The sequence below is a fragment of the Anguilla rostrata genome, chromosome 2 (genome assembly GCF_018555375.3).
Source record: "Anguilla rostrata isolate EN2019 chromosome 2, ASM1855537v3, whole genome shotgun sequence".
Classification (NCBI taxonomy): domain Eukaryota; kingdom Metazoa; phylum Chordata; class Actinopteri; order Anguilliformes; family Anguillidae; genus Anguilla; species Anguilla rostrata.
In genome coordinates, this window is record NC_057934.1 from 57,196,696 (window position 1) to 57,219,088 (window position 22,393).

At 43.3% G+C, this 22,393-nt stretch overlaps 3 protein-coding genes across 5 annotated transcripts; all 3 read right to left on the minus strand.

Annotated features, from left to right (window-relative positions):
- Positions 1-1,820: 1,820 nt before the first annotated feature.
- LOC135248567 (P2Y purinoceptor 11-like) lies at positions 1,821-4,320 on the minus strand. The gene has a single exon (XM_064323355.1). It carries the CDS (start codon positions 4,315-4,317, stop codon positions 3,520-3,522), a length of 798 nt encoding a protein of 265 aa, XP_064179425.1. The 5' UTR covers positions 4,318-4,320; the 3' UTR covers positions 1,821-3,519.
- A 1,841-nt stretch (positions 4,321-6,161) lies between these two features.
- LOC135248566 (tubulin alpha-8 chain-like) lies at positions 6,162-9,498 on the minus strand. 2 transcript variants are annotated; one of them, XM_064323353.1, is made up of 5 exons: positions 9,480-9,498; positions 9,066-9,133; positions 8,343-8,556; positions 7,768-7,916; positions 6,162-7,173 (listed from the first exon to the last, which is right to left on the minus strand). In XM_064323353.1, exons 2-5 carry the CDS (start codon positions 9,066-9,068, stop codon positions 6,196-6,198), a joined length of 1,344 nt encoding a protein of 447 aa, XP_064179423.1. In that variant the 5' UTR covers positions 9,069-9,133; positions 9,480-9,498; the 3' UTR covers positions 6,162-6,195. The 2 variants fall into 2 exon arrangements, with proteins under 2 accessions (XP_064179423.1, XP_064179424.1); XM_064323354.1 differs by lacking the exons at positions 9,066-9,133; positions 9,480-9,498 and adding an exon at positions 9,166-9,202.
- A 4,798-nt stretch (positions 9,499-14,296) lies between these two features.
- On the minus strand, positions 14,297-18,223 carry p2ry11 (purinergic receptor P2Y11). 2 transcript variants are annotated; one of them, XR_010328453.1, is made up of 3 exons: positions 17,748-18,223; positions 14,482-17,047; positions 14,297-14,390 (listed from the first exon to the last, which is right to left on the minus strand). XR_010328453.1 is itself a non-coding variant. In XM_064323356.1 (2 exons), the coding sequence occupies exon 2, from the start codon at positions 17,021-17,023 to the stop codon at positions 16,088-16,090; it is 936 nt and encodes a 311-aa protein (XP_064179426.1). In that variant the 5' UTR covers positions 17,024-17,047; positions 17,748-18,223; the 3' UTR covers positions 14,359-16,087. The 2 variants fall into 2 exon arrangements, 1 of the variants encoding a protein (XP_064179426.1); XM_064323356.1 differs by having other exon boundaries at positions 14,359-17,047.
- Between the last annotated feature and the right edge of the window lie 4,170 nt (positions 18,224-22,393).

Sequence of the window (22,393 nt, forward strand, 5' to 3'; positions counted from 1 at the left end):
AATATATCTTTCATGCGTGAGAGCATATCTTTAGTGTGTGAGAATATATCTTTCATGCGTGAGAGCATATCTTTAGTGTGTGAGAGCATATATTTAATACCCAGTTGGCTATTGCATTCCCCACGGCCTCCCCTACTCCGAACCTGAATCCTTGCCCAATGCTGGACATGTTCAATAGCTGTGGAAGAAAAACACCCTCACGAATTGAGTTTATCTGCGAGATGACATCACTGACTATCCAGCTGTACTCCATCATCCGCACAGCTCACGTCACAGAGTCATTACACTAAATGACATATATTTACATTACATAACATTACATGATAATAATATTTTAACATTTTGTAATATTTATAGACAGTGCTTTGCATGCATGAATAACTTGCCATTTTTGTATGTCTAAAAAAAGAGCATGTGTATGTCAATGAACAGTGATTGCACAGGTTCTGTTATGAAAGATTAATATATATTCATGTGTATACTGAGTGTGTGTGTGTGTGTTTGCGCGCGCGCGCATGTCAGAGAGTATATGAAAAATAATCAAACCAATGAAATACCTGCAAAACAGACTAATATTATCGACCAGATGTTACACCAGAACGCCTGATAATGGCACAGAAGTGAAAGCGATAACACAGTATTCAACACAATTAAAACAGAATTAGATCCACAATGTCTGCTGTGAGTGTGATGCTAAATGGGACATAGAGAATAATGTGTTGACCTTTTAAGGTGATTCCTTGGGTGGCACTCAGATTAGGTGTTATTAGTCTCCTCTACCCTCCTTTACAATCACATCAAGGTAACAGTTTCAAGAAATTTAATGATCAAGCTTAAGGTGATTTTTTAGTCAGGGATGATTAGTTTGCAAAATCCAGTCTCTAACAAACTAAACCTGTCTGACCAGTCATCTTGATGTCTACATTCAGATCTGCCCATGAATGTCACCATTTGGCTGAAGGGCCAAAAAGGCTTCTAACCAGGGTGGGGTGTTAATGGACACAGGAGGTTGGTGGGGTCTCTCAGACAGGTTTGGGTAATGCGGGGGTTAATGGTGAGGATACTGAATTTGGACCGTGCCAGTGCCAACTGTGGCCGAGAGCTCCATATATGGCGATGACATTAACATGTTTATGAAATATTAAGCGTCTCATTCCCGTACATAGAATGGGTCTTAATGTGAAATTCACTTCAGGTAATCAAGCCAATCATGTGTTCAGATTGTGTGTATGAGACCATATCTTTATTCACACAGAGGTCTGACAAACACTACCCATGTTTCTCATGCTTGACACCGTATTCAAATGCTTCAGGAATTATAACCATATTGATAATATTTGTCTTTGATTAACCATCATGTTATCCTCAGGGTCAAATTTGGCCTGATCCTGAGTTTTACAGCAAAGAAAAACTCTTTAAATTTTATTTTTTCAGCATAAAATTTGATTACTTTTTCTGCAGTGACCCTACCATTATAAAAAGTTCAAAATTGCCCTTTAAACATTTTTATTAAAATGGTACACCATCAAGGAACAAAGCTGGTCTTATGAGTCTTATTTAACCCTACAGTTATGAAATCAGAAGTCATAATCATATTTAAGGTCTGCACATCTATTACAGCAAAAAAATAAATAAATCAACTATGATACTTGTCTTGTAGTGAAACGAGTGGTGTAGGTGTACGTGCATGTGTGCATGTCCGTTTGCATTAGCTGTGGTTTACTTTGAAAACACAGCAGTGTATGTGCATATCTGTGGTTAGACCCTTATCTCAGACTTGAACTTGCAAATGCATTTTTACCCAAGAACAGAGCCTCAGCTTACGTTAACCTTTATTTATGTAGCCAACCAGCATTTTGTTTCCATTCAAACCATTGAATGCCTTATCATGCTACTCATGCAAATGCCTTGCTGTCATCAATATGTTCAGTCAGGCCGGGTTTTTTTTGGGGGGTGGGGGATGGGGGAGATCACGTAGCAGACCAGAGGGGTCTGCTGGTGTGTAGGGCCTGATGATCTTATGAAAATATAGCTAGGCTGTCCCTGTAGCTGCCTGATAGGCCGGCACCAGGGTTTTGAATGTGATGTGAGCTGTTAAAGGCAGCCAGTGAAAAGACAGAAGGGGAGTGCCATGGCTGAGTCTGGGGAGGCTGTGGATCAGAGGAGCAGCAGCATTCTGGAGGAGCTGAAGGGACCTGATGACTGAGTCTGGGGAGGCTGTGGATCAGAGGAGCAGCAGCATTTTGGATGAGCTGCAGAGGCCTGATGGTGGAGGCAGGGAGGCCAGCGAGGAGGGAGATGCAGTAGTCCAGACGGGAGGTGATCAGTGCCTGGGCTAAAAGCTGGGTTGAGTAGGTGGTGAGGAAGGTGTGGATCCTTCCCATGATGCACACAAAGAATCTGCGCACCCAAACTGAGATGGTGTTCTCAGACAGGAACAGTTTTGTTGTTAGTTCTCTAATCGTTGTATTACATAGCAGCTTCAAGCATATTAAGAAAAGCTAATATTTAAAGTTCAAATGAACAAGTGAGAAAAATACAAACATAGCAATTTCACCTAGACAATGGTGCGACATAGCTCAGGAGGTAAGACCGATTGTCTGGCAGTCGGAGGGTTGCCGGTACAAAACCCCGCCCTGGGCGTGTCAAAGTGTCCTTGAGCAAGACACCTAACCCCTAACTGCTCTGGCGAATGAGAGGCATCAATTGTAAAGCGCTTTGGATAAAAGTGCTATATAAATGCAGTCAATTTACCATTTAAAATGGATAGCCCTGGAACTGCTGAAAGAGGGGTTTCAATGCACCCAGCGCAAGTGCGCACTTAACCAACCACACGAGATGTCAAAACATCCATTTCAATGGCTAGATATACTGCAGTTTTGCTTTGCTGTTTCTGAAATGTACAGGTACATACATGCCAGTCTCTTTCAATGGTTGAATTATGATAATGATGCTGCTTTTTGGAAAAAAAAAAAAAAAAGGAAAAAAACTGAATTGTACTATATATGCAAATACAAAGACAGCAGATACACTCACTATGCAAACTTACACAAACAGCCAACCAAAGCTAGACTTTATGTCTACTTTCCTCTTTAGGCATACACTGGCACGTTGTCCTGCCATGCATGGAGCACGTTCAATCTTTACGAAAAAGGAGAAGTGTTAAAACATCATCCTGGCTCGCTTTTATACAGAAGCAAGTTGTTTTGCAACAAACGATATATTAAAAAATAAAGGTTTTCGGCCTTAATGTTATTCGAAACCAATATCAATACAAAATTCCGAAATGTTATTTCTCACAGCCACATCGTTATCACTACACATTTCTTATTTTCAACATAACTCGTATAATAGGCTACTAAGATTAGCCACACTTATACGCAATCAAAATATAATCAAAATGATCTCGGAAGTTACTTCTATGACAGCCCGAAACATCTAACGAAAACAGGAAAGAACACGAAAAATGACAGCAAAGCGATTAAAATGCACAGGAATTATAGGATTCGCACGCGCCTGTCAGTCAGCGCTGACTGTCAGCCCACACAATCTGCGGATGCTGTCAAGCAGCGCCGCGTACAGCAGGGGGTGGACACACGGGTTGAGAGAGATCAGGGCTTTAGAAACTTGGTAAAACCAGTACACGGTCCTGTTAAAGGCGGTTTCCGGATCCAGCTTCAGGTACCAGTTCACGTTCAAGAGCACGTGATACGGAACGAATGAAACCGTGTACAGTGCCACCACCATCGCGGCCAGCTGAACGAGCTTCTTCTTCTCCAAATCCGTAATGGATGAGTTCTTCGCAGATGACCGAAGAATGCCGATGTAGGAAAAAAGTGTTGCCAGGAACGGGAGCGCGCACCCAAACGCTGCCAAAAACAGACTGTAAGGAAAATACTTCACTTGGTTCTCCTTTCCAGAGGCAGTAACGCATTCGGTTTGGTTCGTTATGTTGCTTTGTGAGGTTGAAGCAAATTTTAAAACTGGGATAGAAATGGAGCAATTTACAATCCATACCGCTAAACTTACGATGTAGGCGTGCTTGAGGTTAGAGTAGCTGTGTGTAAAGAAAGGATGCGCTATAGCCAGGTAGCGGGTGACGCTGATGCAGGCGATGAAAAACATGCTTCCGTACAGGTTACATGTGAAGAGGAACCGTTCTATTTTGCAAAGTACCAGTCCGAAGACCCAGTGCTTGCCGTTGAAATAGTAGTAAGTCAGTAAAGGAAGAGTCAGAGTGTAGAGTAGGTCGCTCACGGCGAGATTCACGGAGAACACGAGCCCAGCGTGTCGGTCCTGCCGCCCTCGCGTCAACATCAACCACAGACCAGCGGAGGACCCAGCGAAAGCCAAGCAGCATTCAACACTGTAAACTGGAGCTAGAAATTCAATTTCAACGACGCCAAAATCCATTTCGGTCCCGTTTGCCATTGCTAGAGAACATTGGAATAAAATATTTTGCCTATGTCCATTTTCTGCGTACAGTGGTCTCGTTTCCCTGTTTTTGAAATCAACGGTGACCATGGTTTAAATAGGCTAGTTACTACGACAACAAATTAAGCAAATACAGTATTTGTATCCAGCAGCAAGGTGAATGGGGCCAAAGACAACATATAAACACAGGTGTGTTTGCTGATGCAAACAACTGAAACATCCATCAAGCTGACATGCCATTGGTTTCCCTGTGTACACTGCCCACGAACAGGGGAGGTATTGAGCACAGAAAGCTAAGAACTTATTCAATAGGCAGAGGCTAAACAGAGTGAGTGAGAGATGGACAGAGAAAGAGAGTGAGTGTGAGATGGGATTAGAAGCAGAAGGAAAGAGGAGAAAGAGGCAAAGATGTGGAACTGGGGAGGAAGGAAGAATTGTGATCCAACAAAATAATTGTAGGGAAGAAATGAAAAGATGAAAGCATAGGAGGAGGGGAGATTCAAGAAAGGAAACAGTTAAAAATAGATATTGCAGTCCCTCTCTAGGTATGGGTCAAAGGATTAAATACATTCACAGCTGCCTCAGAGCCAGTGAGTACAGGCAGGGGAGCATACTGGTGTGTGTGTGTGGGGGGTGGGGGTGCAGGGCAGTGTTCCGTTATCACAAATCTAAGGGCCCTGGCTGACAGCGATTGTGCTGCAAATATGCAGGGACGGGGTAGCCTTGGGTGATGGAGCCCAATGCGAGACCACGGGTAAAAGGCAGGGGGGAGGGATAGAGAGTTTGTATGCATTTGGGGGAGGTGGAGGAGTCTCCTTGTGTGCATGCATTGTCAGGATTAAACCTGATTTCTCAGGTGGAATTCCCAGTCTTCCCTTGTACCCATTACCATGCTATAACGTAAAACACACTGTTAAACTGACACAGGGGCGTTTGGTCACTTCTCCCACGAAATGACATGATAGACATGATCATCTTCTGTAGCTACTCCTAGAGAACTGAAGTGTATTTAAACACATGAAATTCTGATAATTCGCCCAGGGGAGGACACTGTCCAACCCCCCTACAAGGCGTTAACCTTGTTACAAGGCGCAACACTTAAAAATGCTCCTGTTGGGCATCGGTGCTCCACTTTGCCCACACCCTTCTCCAGAGGAATTTAGTTTCCTGAAGCACCTTCTATTGATTGTCTAAAGCTGGGTTTGAGTTTGGCATTAAAAAAAATAATTCTTGAAGTTGAAATCTGGGCGCTCGTTTCATTAAAGAGCTTAACCCTTTAAGGTGCAAGGTCAAATTATATTCAAATGTTCTTAACTGAATATTCCAGTGCTGATGCAATACACCGGTAATCGAAAGCAATGGCATTTTAAGACAAACTCTGCATTAACCTACTTTAAGGGTTAACATGGATTTCCCCTTTTCAAAATAACTCAATCCTGTAACAGCTGCAGAAAGCAGTGTAGAATATTAACAGAAGTAGTGCCTGGATGTACAGTAGATTTAAAAGCAGTAAAACATCATTGATATTAATTCGCACTAAAACATTAACTTTGCAATATGATGGAAGTCCCTCTACATTCACCTAGATGCCAGCTTTCCTGCTTTTATGGATTTAAAAAAACCAAACAGAATTTAAACCTTTTGGCAAGAGCGAAACAAACACTTCCTCCCCAAATGCAGAACTGTACTTGTAATTTTGACCAGATGAATGAAGCCAGAGGCACTGCAACTTTAATGCTTAGATTTATTCAAACATGGCATTTAGTACTCATCATCCTCATCTTCACAGCCATCTGTAGACTCCATCCCAACTTCCTCATAGTCCTTTTCCAGCGCTGCCATGTCCTCTCTGGCCTCGGTGAACTCTCCCTCCTCCATGCCCTCGCCAACGTACCAGTGCACAAAGGCCCGCTTGGCGTACATCAGGTCAAACTTGTGGTCCAGGCGGCTCCAGGCCTCGGCAATGGCAGTGGTGTTGCTCAGCATGCACACGGCCCTCTGCACCTTGGCCAGGTCTCCCCCAGGAACAACTGTGGGTGGCTGGTAGTTGATGCCCACCTTGAAGCCTGTGGGGCACCAGTCCACAAACTGGATGGAGCGACGGGTCTTGATGCTGGCGATGGCAGCGTTTACGTCTTTGGGTACCACGTCGCCACGATACAGCAGGCAGCAGGCCATGTACTTTCCTCGACGCGGGTCGCACTTCACCATCTGGTTGGAGGGTTCAAAGCAGGCGTTTGTGATCTCGCTCACGGAGAGCTGCTCATGGTAGGCCTTCTCCACAGAGATGATGGGCGAGTAGGTGACCAGGGGGAAGTGGATGCGAGGGTAGGGCACCAGGTTGGTCTGGAACTCGGTGAGGTCAACGTTCAGGGCCCCGTCAAAGCGCAGGGAGGCGGTGATGGAGGAAATAATCTGGGCAACGAGGCGGTTGAGGTTGGTGTAGGACGGGCGCTCCACGTCAAGGTTGCGCTTACAGATGTCGAAAATGGCCTCGTTGTCAACCATGAAGGAACAGTCCGAGTGCTCCAGGGTGGTGTGGGTGGTCAGGATGGAGTTGTAGGGCTCCACCACAGCCGTGGACACCTGGGGAGCTGGGTACACAGAAAATTCCAGCTTGGACTTCTTCCCGTAGTCCACAGACAGACGTTCCATGAGTAGAGAGGCGAACCCGGAGCCAGTTCCCCCTCCAAAACTGTGGAAGATGAGGAAGCCCTGGAGTCCTGTGCACTGGTCAGACTGGAAAGAAAGCATAAGAGATCAAGGTTAGGACATGAGTTTTGCACATTAGTCGTGACAGTCCCATTTGCATAGAAGTAACCAGATTAGCACAGATCTCTGCATGCATATCCAGGAGCAATCACAGGAGCTCATTTTGTGATTAGGGCACTGCATTGAGGCACATTGAATAGCCAGTGCTTGTGAAATGCCCAACAGCATTTCATCACCCAGATCAACCCAGTTAACAGAAACACGTATTGCTGCTATGTGGGCGAACCATTATAACCGTGATAGAACATTCAAGTTACATTGCGAGAACATATTGGTTAGCTGGGAACACAGGCATCTGGGCGCTTGTTAGATGCCCACAATGGCTGCTGATAGGCAGTTAAAAACACTTGATAGATCAGGGCAGTACTCCAGGAAGCAACCAGTGCACAATGCATTTAGGACAAACTGAAGAGGACAAGTTATGAGAAATTTAGTTTCAGTACAGGGCCACTATCAACCTTTTAAGGTGCAAGATCAGAAATGCAATTCGAATTCGCCAGTAATCCCTCCCAGGTGGTTTCTGGTTCTCAGAGCACCATTACAACATGAATTCAGACTGACCATCTTGCGCATGCGATCCAGCACCGAGTCGACGATCTCCTTGCCGATGGTGTAGTGTCCGCGAGCGTAGTTATTGGCAGCGTCCTCCTTCCCGGTGATCAGCTGCTCTGGATGGTACAGCTGCCGGTAGCATCCAGTCCGGATTTCATCTGGGGAATATCAAGTTTAAGGTTGCGAAACAGAACCAGACATTTTTAAAACTAGCCTTTTTTGACTTAGCTGATCACTGAACAGCAGACCTAGGAAAAGCCAGACATTTCACCCATACCATTTCATATCATTAACATTTAGGAAAGGCAATTAGGCTTAAAGCCCTGGTGAACTGTCCTAGCCAGAGTTAAAAACTACACCTGAAATTACCGATTTACACACCAATTAAATCATGACATTACTGGTGGATCCAGTGTACCACCTAAAACTGGATAGTCAGCACCTACTAGAACCAGAATCAGTATTAGACTCAAGTCCAGCAGCAGAAAAGGCCTTAGAAAACACCGTTAGGACATGTTTGCCACTCCCCCCCGTGTCCATCGCACAGGTCCCCCATTTGTTCCACAGAGCAGGCCGTTACTCACCCACCACAGTCGGCTCCAGATCGATGAAGATGGCCCTGGGAACGTACTTCCCTGCCTGAGTTTCGCTGAAGAACGTCCCGAAGGACGAGTCAGCTGGACCGGAGCCGCTGGTGGTCCCGTCGGGAAGGAAGCCGTGTTCCAGACAGTAAAGTTCCCAGCAGGAGTTGCCCATCTGGACTCCAGCTTGGCCTATATGCACAGAGATGCACTCCCTCTGCACAGAGAGCGAGGTTAAACTGGGTCAGAGCTAGCTTGAAGAGCGGGGTTTAGACCGGGTCAGAGCAAGGGGTGTCCATCTCACAGTTTTGAATGGTCACAAATGCCATTCAGCACCATCACATTTTGGGAGGGGTGGATATTGTCAGTGGAATTTCCATTTCAAACCACATGTCAATCACTACAGTTAATGACCAACTTAAAAATCAGCCATTGACACTCATTACATACCAAACTAAGGGTAAGGTTAAAAAATACAAAGCCGCAGATTAAAAGGAGGGGGAATGGAGATGAAAGACTGCATCACAAAACTCAAGAACTCCACTGCAGATTGTCACATCAAGAACAGGCCTAATCAAGCTTTTACCAGTCTGAACATCCCAGCAGGGCAACCTTATGCAACATGCAGAGCCTCCAGCGAAAAGAAGGATAAAGAGAATTAAAACTTGCATTTGTCCTTTGCAAACAATCACATGAAATCTAACCAAACTTGAAGGCTGGTTTTACCATTATTGCTTCGGTGGTTCCTCGGACGAGACCTCGAAACAAACAAGAATTCTGAACCAAGCCTGCACCTGAAACAAACACGTAACTGAATGCCACAGACCTGCTTTAATGTGATGGCTAATTGACTACAGGTGTTCCATGTAGGGCCAACAGTGTTATCTGGACCCTGCTGGGTCAGATAGACAGGATTATGAAAAGCAACACATTTCATGCTAAAAATGCATACTCTGTATATCATGTATGCAGTCTTCAAACTATCATTAAAATATTTTAACCTAATTTAGAAACTCCCAAATCCAGGTGCTAATAATGCAAATAAATCAGTATCTGCTTTAAATTTAGATCTATGTTTACAGTAATGATTGTACTTGTATTTGTTTGTATGAGTGTACGTTTCTAAAGGGAAAAACACACCTGAACTCAGTGGCCTTCTTGTCTGTGCTCATTTTTGCTCCAGCCAATCTCTTTATTGCTTAAATGATTTGTTAAATTCTTAAGGGCTTAGTAATTTTGTGCTTAAACAGATTTAAACACAATGCAGGTTTGGCTTGTTACCATTTGCTCTGTCTTTGAATCGAGCAATTCCGTTCCTAATGTGGCCAGCATGATCAATGATCACACTGGCCAAATTAGCTAATTACCTAAATGCAGTTATGATGGTTTAATTGTAGATCATATCAAAATAAGATTTTTTGTGGTGAATTATGTCACCATTATAAAATGATTATAAAATTGAATAATGTTATTGTTTATTATTTTACTGTGTTAGCCACACATACTTTGTGGCTCAGTTCAAAATTTATTTAAATCATCATTGTCCTGTTTGATGGACAAATTACACTGGTTTTTGATGACCAGAGTCACATAAGGCAATCACATTTACGTATGTTACAGGAAGCTATGTGTGATGGCAAAACGAAAGGCATGTATGTCCCCTGGTGGACATATTAAATATTGGAACACGGTCATGAGCAGCATCTCAAATTCAAATCCTGCAGGGCTCAAATTCTGGTGTCAGCTGGTTTTGATCTGATGTTTTAAGTGCTTGATTTAAGGCAGAGGTGGGCAAGGGTGACCGTATCTGTCTCTGGTTTTCATGCAAATTGGTGCCCTTAATTACTTAATTAGCCCTAATATTTGCACCATCTGACATTTTCACAAGTGCATGAATGAGGTTGAAGACTATTCTTGTGTCCCTATCTGACAATGTTTTAATCTAATCTATAAGTGAACTGATGTTGGTGTATTATAGAGCCAGTTAGCTCATTTAGCCAGGGTACTTGGTGGAAACAAAGACCTGCAAACATACCAGGCATCCAGGACTGGAATTATCCACACCCGCTTTCAGTCATTGATTGGCTACAGCAGGGTGTGAAACTGAATTCCAAGGGAGCCACAGTGTCTGCAGGTTTTTGTGTTTTCTTCTCAATAAGCTGCTGATTAGGGCCGTGAGAACAAGGTGTGTGGATTCCTTAGCCGATCAATGACTTAAATGAAAGACTTGTGCTGGGATGACCCCAAGAACCAGCAGACACTGCAGCCCTCCATGGCTGGAGTTTTACACCTGTGGGCTACAGAGTCTGCACACTTTGTTTCCAAGGACAAAATTGGCTACTGATTGAAAGGAAATTTTAAAAAACCTGGCAGAGGCTGCGGCTCTGCAGGACTGGATCTTGAGGCCCCTGACATACTGTTGTGTAGACTAGTGGTTCCTAATCCTGGTCCTGGGGCCCCCATGTGTATGCTGGCGTTCATGCCAAACCCAGCCACAATCCCAGAAGCTGTTAATTTTCCTTAATTATGGGCTTTTATGTCCAGGGGGTTATTGACCCTTGATACACTTTATCTCAGAAACAGCTATGCATGCCATGAAGAATAAAAATGCCATGCTCAAACTTTTTGTACTAAAAGAGGAAACAAAGAGACCTATCCAGGGTGTATCGCCTCCTCTCCCCCAATGCATGCTGGGATAGGCTCCATCACCCCCTGTGATCCTGACCAGGTATAAGGGGGTGTACAATACATAATGGATGGATGTATGTGCATGGTTTTCAAATGATCAATAACAAACACTCCTATAGGGGGCAGTAGAGTTTTCTATATTGAAAACCAAGAAAAAATGAATCTCAACAGAAAACTTTTAATCTCTACAATGAATAAATTAGCTTGATATCAAAGTATTTGCTTGCTATGGGTCTCTGTGTGAGACACATAGCATAAGATTATTTTAAAATTATGATTTCGATTGCACAGGGCCTTTGAATATGATACTAATGGTTGTGAGTGTAGTGACATTTAGTTTACATATGTTTTAGCTTAATCAGAACAAAACTGAGGCTCTTCATGTAGGTTCAAAGAGGCTAAGAGAATCGTTTTGCATGGATCATATTTCTGAAATGTTCAACTTTAAGTCTGAAGTTAGGAATCTTGGGGTAATCCTAGACGCTGAGCTAAGCTTGAAATCACACATGAAATCCATTACCAAGCTCTCATTTTATCATCTTAGAAACATAGCGAAGATAAGATCATTTTTATCACTACCAATTGCTGAGAAATTAATGCATGCCTTTATCTCAACTAGACTGGACTACTGCAACTCCTTGTTTTCTGACCTCCCAAGCTATGTTATTGCACAACTGCATGTCATTCAAAATGCAGCAGCGAGGGTTCTGACAAGGACTAAAAAACATGATCACATTACCCCGGTACTCAAATCCCTGCACTGGCTTCCCGCTTCTTTTAGAATCGATTTAAAAAATTTTTTTGGTTGGTTTTTAAGGCAAAACATGGGATGGCACCTGAATATATCCAAGATATGCTCGTATCGTACCAACCAGAGCGAGCACTACGATTATCTTCTGCTGGCCTACTGTATGTCCCAGAAGTTTGCTTCAAAACTAGAGGCCAGGCTGCTTTTAGTTTTTATGCCCCTAAAGTGTGGAACTCACTCCCACAGGATATCAGTTCCAGGCTTTAAATCATGACTTAAAACATACTTTTTTAAAAAGGACTTTTATTGAGCTTTGTTTTATTTCTTTTATTTTCTGTCTGTATTATTTTCTTGCAATTTTATTATTTAACTGTTTTTTTTATTGTTTTTTGTATTGTTTTACTGTTTTTATTGTTTCATTGTATTGTTTTATCGTATTCCTGGGATGGAAGGAAGTGGGGAGGAGTTTTATAAGAATCTATGTATGGCGTATCTCTGTTTTATCTTGAGTTGTTCTTTTTTGTCTTCTCTTTCTGTAAAGCATTTTGTGTTACAGACATGTAAATAAATGAATAAATAAATAAATAATATGTTTCCTGTGAGACTTGCCAACAGGAATCATTGGCATATACGCAAAATCAAAATTGCATGCGTCTTTGCTGTGCGAATAGACGTCCAACTCAGTCTTGTGTACAGCTTTAAGAAAAACTGCCACAGTGTCTGCAGCTCTCTTCAGGCGGGGCCCCTCAGTTCTGCTGATCTGTCGCGCAAGGTGTAAATTTAGCTCACGGTTACAGTGCCACACCAGCACCACATTGTCGTGTGCTGCAGAAATGCAGTGTTTTGCACAGCATGTTCTGGCCTGATGTGGCGAGCCTAATGTATTAACCTTTAGAAGAGCAGGCTTTGTTTTGGAATTATGAACCAGTAGTGATTGTTACATCAGCATTAGAATGTTCAGTTAAGAAGATTCCGATCACAAATTTGCAATTTTACCTCCTAGAGAATTCAAAATGACACATATTTCTCCTGCAGACCACTAGAACGCCTTGTTTGCTCTTATGGGATAGAGGACACAAAAATGTAATGACCATATCAACCAGATAGCGGATTTTGTGCTCTTAACATGTATTTTTAATTTAATTTGGGGGGCGGGGGGGCGTGGGGAGAAAGAGAGTAACCTAAAAGGGAGAGTGAAAGGGAAACTAGTGAGAGACTATGAACCAAAGGAAGACCAGATACTGAGAGAGAGAGGGAGGAAGGGAGAGCGACAGAGAAAAAGAGAGAGAGTTGAGTTTTAACAAACCTTTATTGTACAATACATACAGCCATTCGGCAACAAAAAAAAGTTGAATAAAGAAATAGAATGCAAACCTTTGCAGAAAGAAAGAAACCTATGACCACTGGGTGGGGGAGTGAGAGAGAAAGAGAAAGAGAGACAAACAGACAGACGGAGAAGATAGGCTAACCAGACATTCTTTGTTCCCTGATAATTCTTCTTTTTCAGGACTGATCCTGGTGGGATTTCTAAGTGACTAAATTGCCCGGTTAGGCCAAATATACACAAACAAGTAGTCTAGTATTATTGCTCATAACGCCCACCCACCCTGTCCTCTTTATTTAAATCCTGTGGTCACCATAGGAAAGGGCAAGATCTAAGAGAGGCCTGCTTCTCCAGTTGAACTCCCGACCACGCAAGATTGTGATTCATCCGAGGTATGAACTCTCGGTCGGTCTCTCAGCAAAGCATATCTCCAAGTTAGGCAGAGTTTTGGCATTTTCAGGCCATTATTGATTATCACTGAACCTGGCTTGTGATGAGACAGGGAGGTTCCTGGAGAGTGCTGGCTCCCTTCATTAAGGCCAAATTCCAAATTCCACATTCTAAATTCCAAACTCTAAGCCTTCTCACATGCAAAAGCAGCACCAGATTATCTTGTCGTCATGAAATTGGGCGTTAACCACCAATTTTGGCGGTGCTGTCATGTGAAATCAATCGTGTTGTAACTTGTAACCAAAGTGTTTTTGCCTTGGAGAGAAAAACATTTTGACTGACTCATCCGAGTCTACTCTTTACACATTTATTTTGGATGATTTTCAAAAGTGTATACGTTTTTGACAATTTTCTGCAATTCCCAAATCTGCTCCTCTTTACAATAGCTGAGCTAAAGCATGTCTGGAATTGTTTATTTATTTACATTTATTAATATTTATTTTGCTGTTTGTGAAGCCTTATACCAGGGGTGCACATCTGCACACTGGCTTTTGTTTCAACCAATCACCTTAGTTTCAGTTATCTGACAGCTCTATAGCCTACATAAAATCTTTAGGATACACATTACACGGATACATGCCTGTTAGCTGGTGTTCATACTATTGTCAATATGATTGGGCTAATATTTTTTTTAAATTTAAAGAGTAGAAGTTGGCACAAAATCCTGACACAGATCGGCCGTTGTCATACACCCCTGCCATAAAGGCAAGCGCCAGTAAGCACAGAGTCCGCCATGCCGCTGATCCTAGAGAGAAAGAGAAAGAGAGACAAACAGACAGACGGAGAAGATAGGCTAACCAGACATTCTTTGTTCCCTGATAATTCTTTTTCAGGACTGATCCTGGTGGGATTTCTAAGTGACTAAATTGCCCGGTTAGGCCAAATATACACAAACAAGTAGTCTAGTATTATTGCTCATAACGCCCACCCACCCTGTCCTCTTTATTTAAATCCTGTGGTCACCATAGGAAAGGGCAAGATCTAAGAGAGGCCTGCTTCTCCAGTTGAACTCCCGACCACGCAAGATTGTGATTCATCCGAGGTATGAACTCTCGGTCGGTCTCTCAGCAAAGCATATCTCCAAGTTAGGCAGAGTTTTGGCATTTTCAGGCCATTATTGATTATCACTGAACCTGGCTTGTGATGAGACAGGGAGGTTCCTGGAGAGTGCTGGCTCCCTTCATTAAGGCCAAATTCCAAATTCCACATTCTAAATTCCAAACTCTAAGCCTTCTCACATGCAAAAGCAGCACCAGATTATCTTGTCGTCATGAAATTGGGCGTTAACCACCAATTTTGGCGGTGCTCTCATGTGAAATCAATCGTGTTGTAACTTGTAACCAAAGTGTTTTTGCCTTGGAGAGAAAAACATTTTGACTGACTCATCCGAGTCTGCTCTTTACACATTTATTTTGGATGATTTTCAAAAGTGTATACGTTTTTGACAATTTTCTGCAATTCTCAAATCTGCTCCTCTTTACAATAGCTGAGCTAAAGCATGTCTGGAATTGTTTATTTATTTATATTTATTAATATTTATTTTGCCGTTTGTGAAGCCTTATACCAGGGGTGCACATCTGCACACTGGCTTTTGTTTCAACCAATCACCTTAGTTTCAGTTATCTGACAGCTCTATAGCCTACATAAAATCTTTAGGATACACATTACACGGATACATGCCTGTTAGCTGGTGTTCATACTATTGTCAATATGATTGGGCTAATATTTTTTTAAAATTTAAAGAGTAGAAGTTGGCACAAAATCCTGACACAGATCGGCCGTTGTCATACACCCCTGCCATAAAGGCAAGCGCCAGTAAGCACAGAGTCCGCCATGCCGCTGATCCTAGGCCAGTGCCAGGTTTAGCGGTTCACAGAGCCCTGGATTCAGATCCAGTTCAGGCCAGCTGGTCTGGGCTTTGTTCTCGGGGTGGAGAGAGTGGCCAACACTGTCAGTGATCATTATATAGATCAGTGGTCTCCAACCCTGGTCCTGGAGAGCTACAGGCTCTGCTGGTTTTCATGGTGACTCTGCACTTCATGAATCAATTAGAGCAGTTGATTACACAGTTAACTCAACTCACCTGATGCCTTGGGTCTCAAGTGGGTGCTGATTTTAAGGTGAAAACAAAAACGAGCAGACCCTGTAGCTCTCCAGGACCAGGGTAGGAGATCTCCCACAATCGGTCGCTGTGGGCGCAACAAAATTTAAAACGGGGGACAATTCCCACATATGATCTTTAATCTGATTGGCTGTCACACCTATTGCTTCTGGCCTCATCACTGGCTTGCCCTCGCGACGCCAGCTATCACTACATGCAGATGCGGACGTGAAGAATTGCCAGCCGTCGAAAACGAATGAAGGCGATGTGATTGTTGGAGGATGTGTGGCTTCACCTGAATGGCATGTGAGAAACAACTGTCCTGGTGTTTCAATAATCAAGTGCAGAATTCACTGTGAAAATCCAGAAATGATTGTAGTTCCTGTTTGCACACCTTTGCCTTGGAATCCAATGGCCTGGAGAGTCCCCTATGGATGTCAGGTTGGGCACAACCGCTGTCCCCCAGGGGATTGGGCACCCCTCTCCTCCGCCCCTCCACAGCAGACAGTCCGGATGCTGCCGAACAGGGCCATGTAGAGCAAGGGGTGGAGGCAAATGTTGAGCGTCACCAGCCCCTTGCTCACCTGGTAGGCCTTGTACACCGCCAGTATATTCTTGTTGTGGAGCTTCAGGTACAAGTGGTAGTTTCGCAGGACGTGATAGGGCACGAAGGAGATGGCGTACAGGGCAAGCACTGCCCCCACCATCAGCCCCACCTTCCTCTTCTCCGCCTGCGTGATGTTGGCGTTCCTCCACACCACCCTGAAGATGGCGGCGTACGAGGCCGCGGTGGCCAGGAAGGGCAGCAGGCAGCCGAAGACCGCCAGGCACACGCTGTAGGCGAAGTGCGGGCGGTCATCTGTGTGCGAGTGGGTCGACGTGCACTCCACGGTGGCATTCTTCACCTCGCCGGCGAACCGCAGCACCGGGGACGAGGCGGCCGCCACCGCCGCCCAGACCAGGAGGCTGACAGCCGTGGCATGCTTGGGGCGCACGTGGCTCCGCGTGAAGAAGGGGTGCACGATGCCCACGTAGCGGTTGACGCTGATGCAGGTGACGAAGAGGATGCTGCTGTACAGGTTGCAGGTGAAGAGGAAGCGCTCGGCCTTGCAGGCCGCCTCACCGAAGTGCCACTGCTTGCCGCCGGCGTAGTACAGCACCAGCAGCGGCAGCGTGAGCGCGTACAGCAGGTCGCTGGCCGCCAGGTTGCAGGAGAACACTAGGCCCGTGTGCCAGTTCCGACGGCGCTCCCGCGTCACCATCAGCCACAGGGCGGCCCCGTTCCCCGCCAGCGCCAGGCAGAACTGCAACCCGAACAGCGGCGGCAGGAACCGCTGCTGGAACTCACCAAACGAATTGTTAGGGCCTGGCATCGCCGCGCGGTGGGCTACTGAAAACTAAATTCAGATAGAGAGAGGAAGAGAGAGAGAGGGAGGGAGGGAGGGAGGAGGAGAGAGGGAGGGAAGGAGAGAAGGAGAGGGAGAGAGGGATGGGGAGAGAGTGGGAGAGAGAGGAAGGAAGAGAGCGAGGGAGAGAGAGGGAGAGAAGGAGAGGGTGAGAGGGAGGGAGAGAGGGATGGGGAAAGAGAGTGGGAGAGAGAGAGAGGGGGAGGGAGGGAGAGAAATAGACACAGAGAGTGAGAGGGAGAAAGAAAATGTCTTTACCAAGGTACTTTTGCATTGGCTCTTTTTGTATGAAAGTGAGAGAGACCTGCCTGAAATAAAACCAATGGACAGAATTATTCTGCAAATTTGGCTGGAGATTACATCTTGTCACAATCAGTGAGATAGCAGTGATCCATATCCATTGCTATTAGTCAATTTATACGTACAGTATTTTATTTATTTTACAAATAATCCATAATTTAAAAAAAAAATGTTTAATTGTTGTCTTGTTATTATGTTTCATGATTATTATATCATTGTTTTCTGTAAAAGATTACACAAACAATACCCTTTGGCAATATGTGTTTTAAAGCATCATGCCATAAAAGCAAACTGAATTGAAAGAGAGAGAGAGAGAGAGAGAGAGAATGAATGAGCAAAAATATACATACATATGCATTCGATTTATAATAAAGAGAGAGAAAGCACTTACATGAAAGCTTACACGAATAGCTGAAAGAATGTGCAGGGCAGGAAGTGCTGGTGCTGCCTGCTCGCTCGGTCCTTGTGGGTGTGAGGTCCTATTATGATTGGAGGCTTTAACTTCAGCGGGTGCCAGTTTTGCACTGGCGTTGCAACACTTTCAGTTCAGCTTTTTACACGGTTATTTCTATGCTGTGCAAGGAGGAAATGGCAGTGTCTGACACTCACAAGATCAATGGCTAGCTGTGTATCTGCCTCTCCGTGAGGTTGCTCGGGGTGGTCTCTCAATCTGCACTTGTCTCTGATCTCTTCATCTCTCTCAAAAGTCTCCCGCTCTGTCAAGTAAAAAACAAAAAAATAAAATAAAATAAAATAGCAATAACCTTGGTTTGTTAATGAGTTATTATCGTCTCATTTGATGTTCTTAGATGGCCTCCGCTGAGTTTCCATCTTTTTAACAAGGTTTCTATCGGTCACATCGTGATAAGACACGATCCGCTACTGCTCGAGTTGTGCACATGGTAGAGAAATAAAGCACTGTAGCCTAATGGTAGAACCTGAAACTCCTGTTACCGAGCGGAAGCTTTTTATCGGGTTTGTCAATAGAATCTGTGGTATAGCACAGGTCTACACCATAGTTCTACGCACACAGGTGTATGTTACATCAGTTTATATGTATATCTAGTTATTTGTTATATGTTGTTAATACCTGTTTCTGTTTTATGGTGTTATTTGTCACTGACTTTGAATGGTATTAGTTTGTGTGTTTGATGCCTCCCCACACGAGAAAAAAGGGTATCTGAATCTGTGCCACAGAGTAGCAATGAGACCACAAAACGGGTTCTAAGACTAGACATAATTGACGCATTACACACAAAGGCAAGTAATGTCAGTGGCAGCTTTCAAGCGCCACTGACAGCTAATTCAGTAATCCAGCTTTGTGAAATACCCCCCTGCTTTGTGAATGCATACTTAATCTCATAAAAAACACGTTTTCAACGTACAAAAATGCCAAGTTACTCACACATACAAGACCAGTCCAGGCCTGCCATTAAAAGTATTGATATCAAAATGACGCCAAGTTACAGTACTACAAACAATATAGGCTATCTTGCCTCACCGAAATTAAATAAGTTGTATTCCAAATATTTCCTCAGTTCTTTTAAGTCACTTGGCCCTGTGTGTATAAGCATGCACTACATGGACAGGGCAAACATATGTGTGGATGGCTCTCTCACAGTCAAGATTGATTGAATAGGCGTGTATATGTCCAATTTGTATTGGTATGTATGTATTTTGCCGCCCAGCCTTTCTGTTGCGTGAATGATAGTATGTTTCTTGGTATAAGTCTGTGTTCTTAAATGTGAATCTAACATGCTGCGAGGGAAATGTCCTCATGGGTATAAAGAAGTTCTCAACGTACGTATGTACAATCTCATAAAAAAACACGTTTTCAACGTACAAAAATGCCAAGTTACTCAAAAGTGACTTGAAAGAACTGAGGAAATATTGGGTAGCATTGCTTTGGAATACATCTTATTTAATTTTGGTGAGGCAAGATAGCCTATATTGTTTGTAGTACCGTAACTTGGCGTCATTTTGATATCAGTACTTTTGAGTAACTTGGCATTTTTGTACGTTGAAAACGTGTTTTTTATGAGATATCATTTCTTTTTGCAAAGCGTTTTATTATGAGAGTGAGAAATGTGAAGTGACCCTGTAAGAAACGGTTGTGGATTATGGCTATCTTTGTGTGAATTTGTACAGTCTGATAAGCGTGTACTGTTTAGCAGTTTCGGTTTGCTATATATATAAAACAGTGGCTGTGACAAAGGGTGCTGTGGTGTAAGTGTAAACGCATCAGAAGCGCAGGTGAAATATGGCCAGTGTATGTACTCACGGATTTGACGGCCATCCAACGAGCCTTGACTGACAAAAGAATCAGCAAGCTCGTAGAATTAGAGCTCCCTAGGTCGCAACTTGTGTACCCTGCTGTCCTGCTCCGTTGTCTGTTATTTCGTGGAGATACACTTTTAGTGTTTGTATGGTTTATAAGGCATTTTGATAGGCTTATCTGCAGGTGGGAATCCTCTTCGCTGTTTTGCTAAGCTAGAACCGGAGAACTTGATAGTGGAGAATAGGAGCAGATGCATATGTCCCAGCAGGCTTTGCATATGAGAAAATAACAACAGTGTGAGAGAAATTAGGATGAAATGATGAAATTGCGTAGTTGAAACAATATGTTTTTAGCAGAATGGGCATGTAGGTGAAGGTTGACATGATCACAGACTATAGTGCGAAGTAAATGAAGTGACCATGAGCAAGCTTAGTTTCCTTATGGAACGGTATATATAACAGTCGGTATATATCATTAATTGTTGAAGTGGGGAGTAAAGTAATGTGTGAAAGCTTGCTGTAGTTTTCTCATGTTCAGTACTAGTAGTTATAACTATGATTGAGTCATGATTTTGAATGTAATGTTTCAATGGGGAGTTGCAGAACGTGCATATGGCTAGATAGAGAACAGGCGAGGAAACATGAATGTAGAAACGTGGCGTTTGCTGATAAGAAGGTTTTGTACGGTAGCCAAGTTAAGAAATATAGTTAGTAGACATGGCACAGTGGTGAACTGGTGTAACTTTTTAATAAAAGGAATACATTTGCCGCCATGACATGCATATGGGTAGCCATAAGTGAGTTTTGGTAAAGCAAATATAAAAGCGTAAGAAAACGTTAGTGTAAAAGAGGAAATTATCTGCCTGAGGGCGAGGCGGGATTCAACCTTCAACCGGAGGTTTACCAGTCTGTGACTTTGTTAGTGCAGCACCATGACATAGCTATGCAATGCGTGAAATATCATTATCAAACCTGTCCGTGGTTTTAAAGAAGAACACAGGCCAGTAAGCACAGAAGAGCTCCCGTTGAATCCATATGGCTTTGCAATATTGTAGCCGGTTAATAACTGAACGTGCAGACGGTACGTCATAATGCAGTGTATACATTCGGTGAACGGGTAGATATGGAGCAAAAGCAATAATTGAGAAGTAGTAGACAATTATTAGTGATTAAAATGATTAATTATTAAAAGCAGGTTAAAGAAACATGTCCTTAGTTGGGCTTGAACCTAAGACCCCATGTTTCCAAGACTGTAACCTTACCCACTAGGCCACAGGTAGATTAGCTGTTTAAACTGGAAATGTTTCAGAGTAAAAAGGTATGGGTATATTGCGTGTATGCGAGTTTTTGATTGGGTCGTGTAGGTGAAGATTTGGCTGATCGGTAAAATGTTCAATGGGGAGACATGTTGTAGTGAGATAGGCGGCAGGAAAAATAAGAATGAGAAGAAGAAGAAGAGGAAGAAGAAGAAGAAGAAGAAGAAGAAGAAGAAGGAGAAAACGCAAAATCCCCTTAGTTTGGGGCTTTATTGTGTGGACATGTGAAGTTGTTTATGAAATCTGTCTGTTGAAATGGGGTCAGAATGTACAGAATTTAATGTTTTTAAGGGCTGAGTGTCTGTGGCTGTTGTGGTTATTTCTGTGGGGAACCCTGAAAAGTGCCAAACTCTCCGTGCTGTATAGGTGACAAGGAAAGTATACAAGACCTAGTATTTTGTTCCTCTGTGTATTTTATACAGACAAAAGTTGTTTGGAGACATTTTTTTCCAAGATTTTGGAGATGAAAGATAACTTTGCAATAGGTCTACAAATATTAAGAACTGAAGTGTCCAGACTTGGTTTACTTAGGAGTGGCTGGACTACTGCCCATTTAAAATAAGTAGGAACTTACCCCATCATGAGTGAACTGTTTATCATGGAGACTAAATTAGGACCAATTGTAGCTAACACATCAATTTTGCAGGGATCACATCTATGAGACTGGATGAATGTTTCACCTAAGACACAATCCTCTTGAGATCACCCATAGTAATGGGCTCAAAAAAGTGCAGCACTTTAATATTTTGGGGGGAGACACCAACAGGAAAAGCAGACGGAATGATGTTGCCCCTAATATTTTCTATATTGTCCACAATGAAGGACAGGAAATTTCACATTTCTCAAAAGAGGAATTACAGATGCATTTTGAAACAAGATTAACTAAATGATCTATAGTTTGGAATAAACTCTGGGATTATTGCAGTTTGCGGATATCAGTTAGCTTGTTTGAAATGTTTATTTACATTGGCATTCGATGAAAGATAGATTTCAAACGATTTCATAGTTAAAACCAGAGACTACTTGAAACACAATACATTGTGCACAAGCGGTGTCTGCGGAAGGCACGCAGCATCGCCAGGGACACCTCTCACCCCAGCCACAAACTGTTTGCCCTCCTTCCCTCTGGGAGGCGCTACAGGAGCCTCCGTTCTAGGACCAGCAGGTTCGGAACAGCTTTTCTCCTCAGCTGTCACCTTGCTGAACTCTGCACCACGGTGACAGCCCCCCCCCCCCCCCCCCCCGGATACCCCCATCTGGACCCCCAGCCCCCCCCCCCAATGACTGAACCTTGCACTGCCGCACCTTGCTAATAATATATTTATCACATTTATACCAATCCACTGTCTATATTGTTTACAACTGTCTATACTGTTTATATCACATTGTATTGTATTCATATTTATCAATATTGTATTCATATTTATTCACTTATGTACATACA

What these genes read in the sequence shown, in the direction of transcription:
- LOC135248567 (XM_064323355.1), bottom strand. Translation starts at nt 4,317, where the DNA reads ATGTTGACGCGAGGGCGGCAGGACCGACACGCTGGGCTCGTGTTCTCC.
- LOC135248566 (XM_064323353.1), bottom strand. An exon ending in TCTGGAGCCGACTGTGGTGG is followed by an intron (nt 7,917 to 8,342) that starts GTGAGTAACGGC and finishes GATATTCCCCAG; the next exon opens with ATGAAATCCGGACTGGATGC. An exon ending in TGGATCGCATGCGCAAGATG is followed by an intron (nt 7,174 to 7,767) that starts GTCAGTCTGAAT and finishes CTTTCTTTCCAG; the next exon opens with TCTGACCAGTGCACAGGACT.
- p2ry11 (XM_064323356.1), bottom strand. Translation starts at nt 17,023, where the DNA reads ATGCCAGGCCCTAACAATTCGTTTGGTGAGTTCCAGCAGCGGTTCCTG.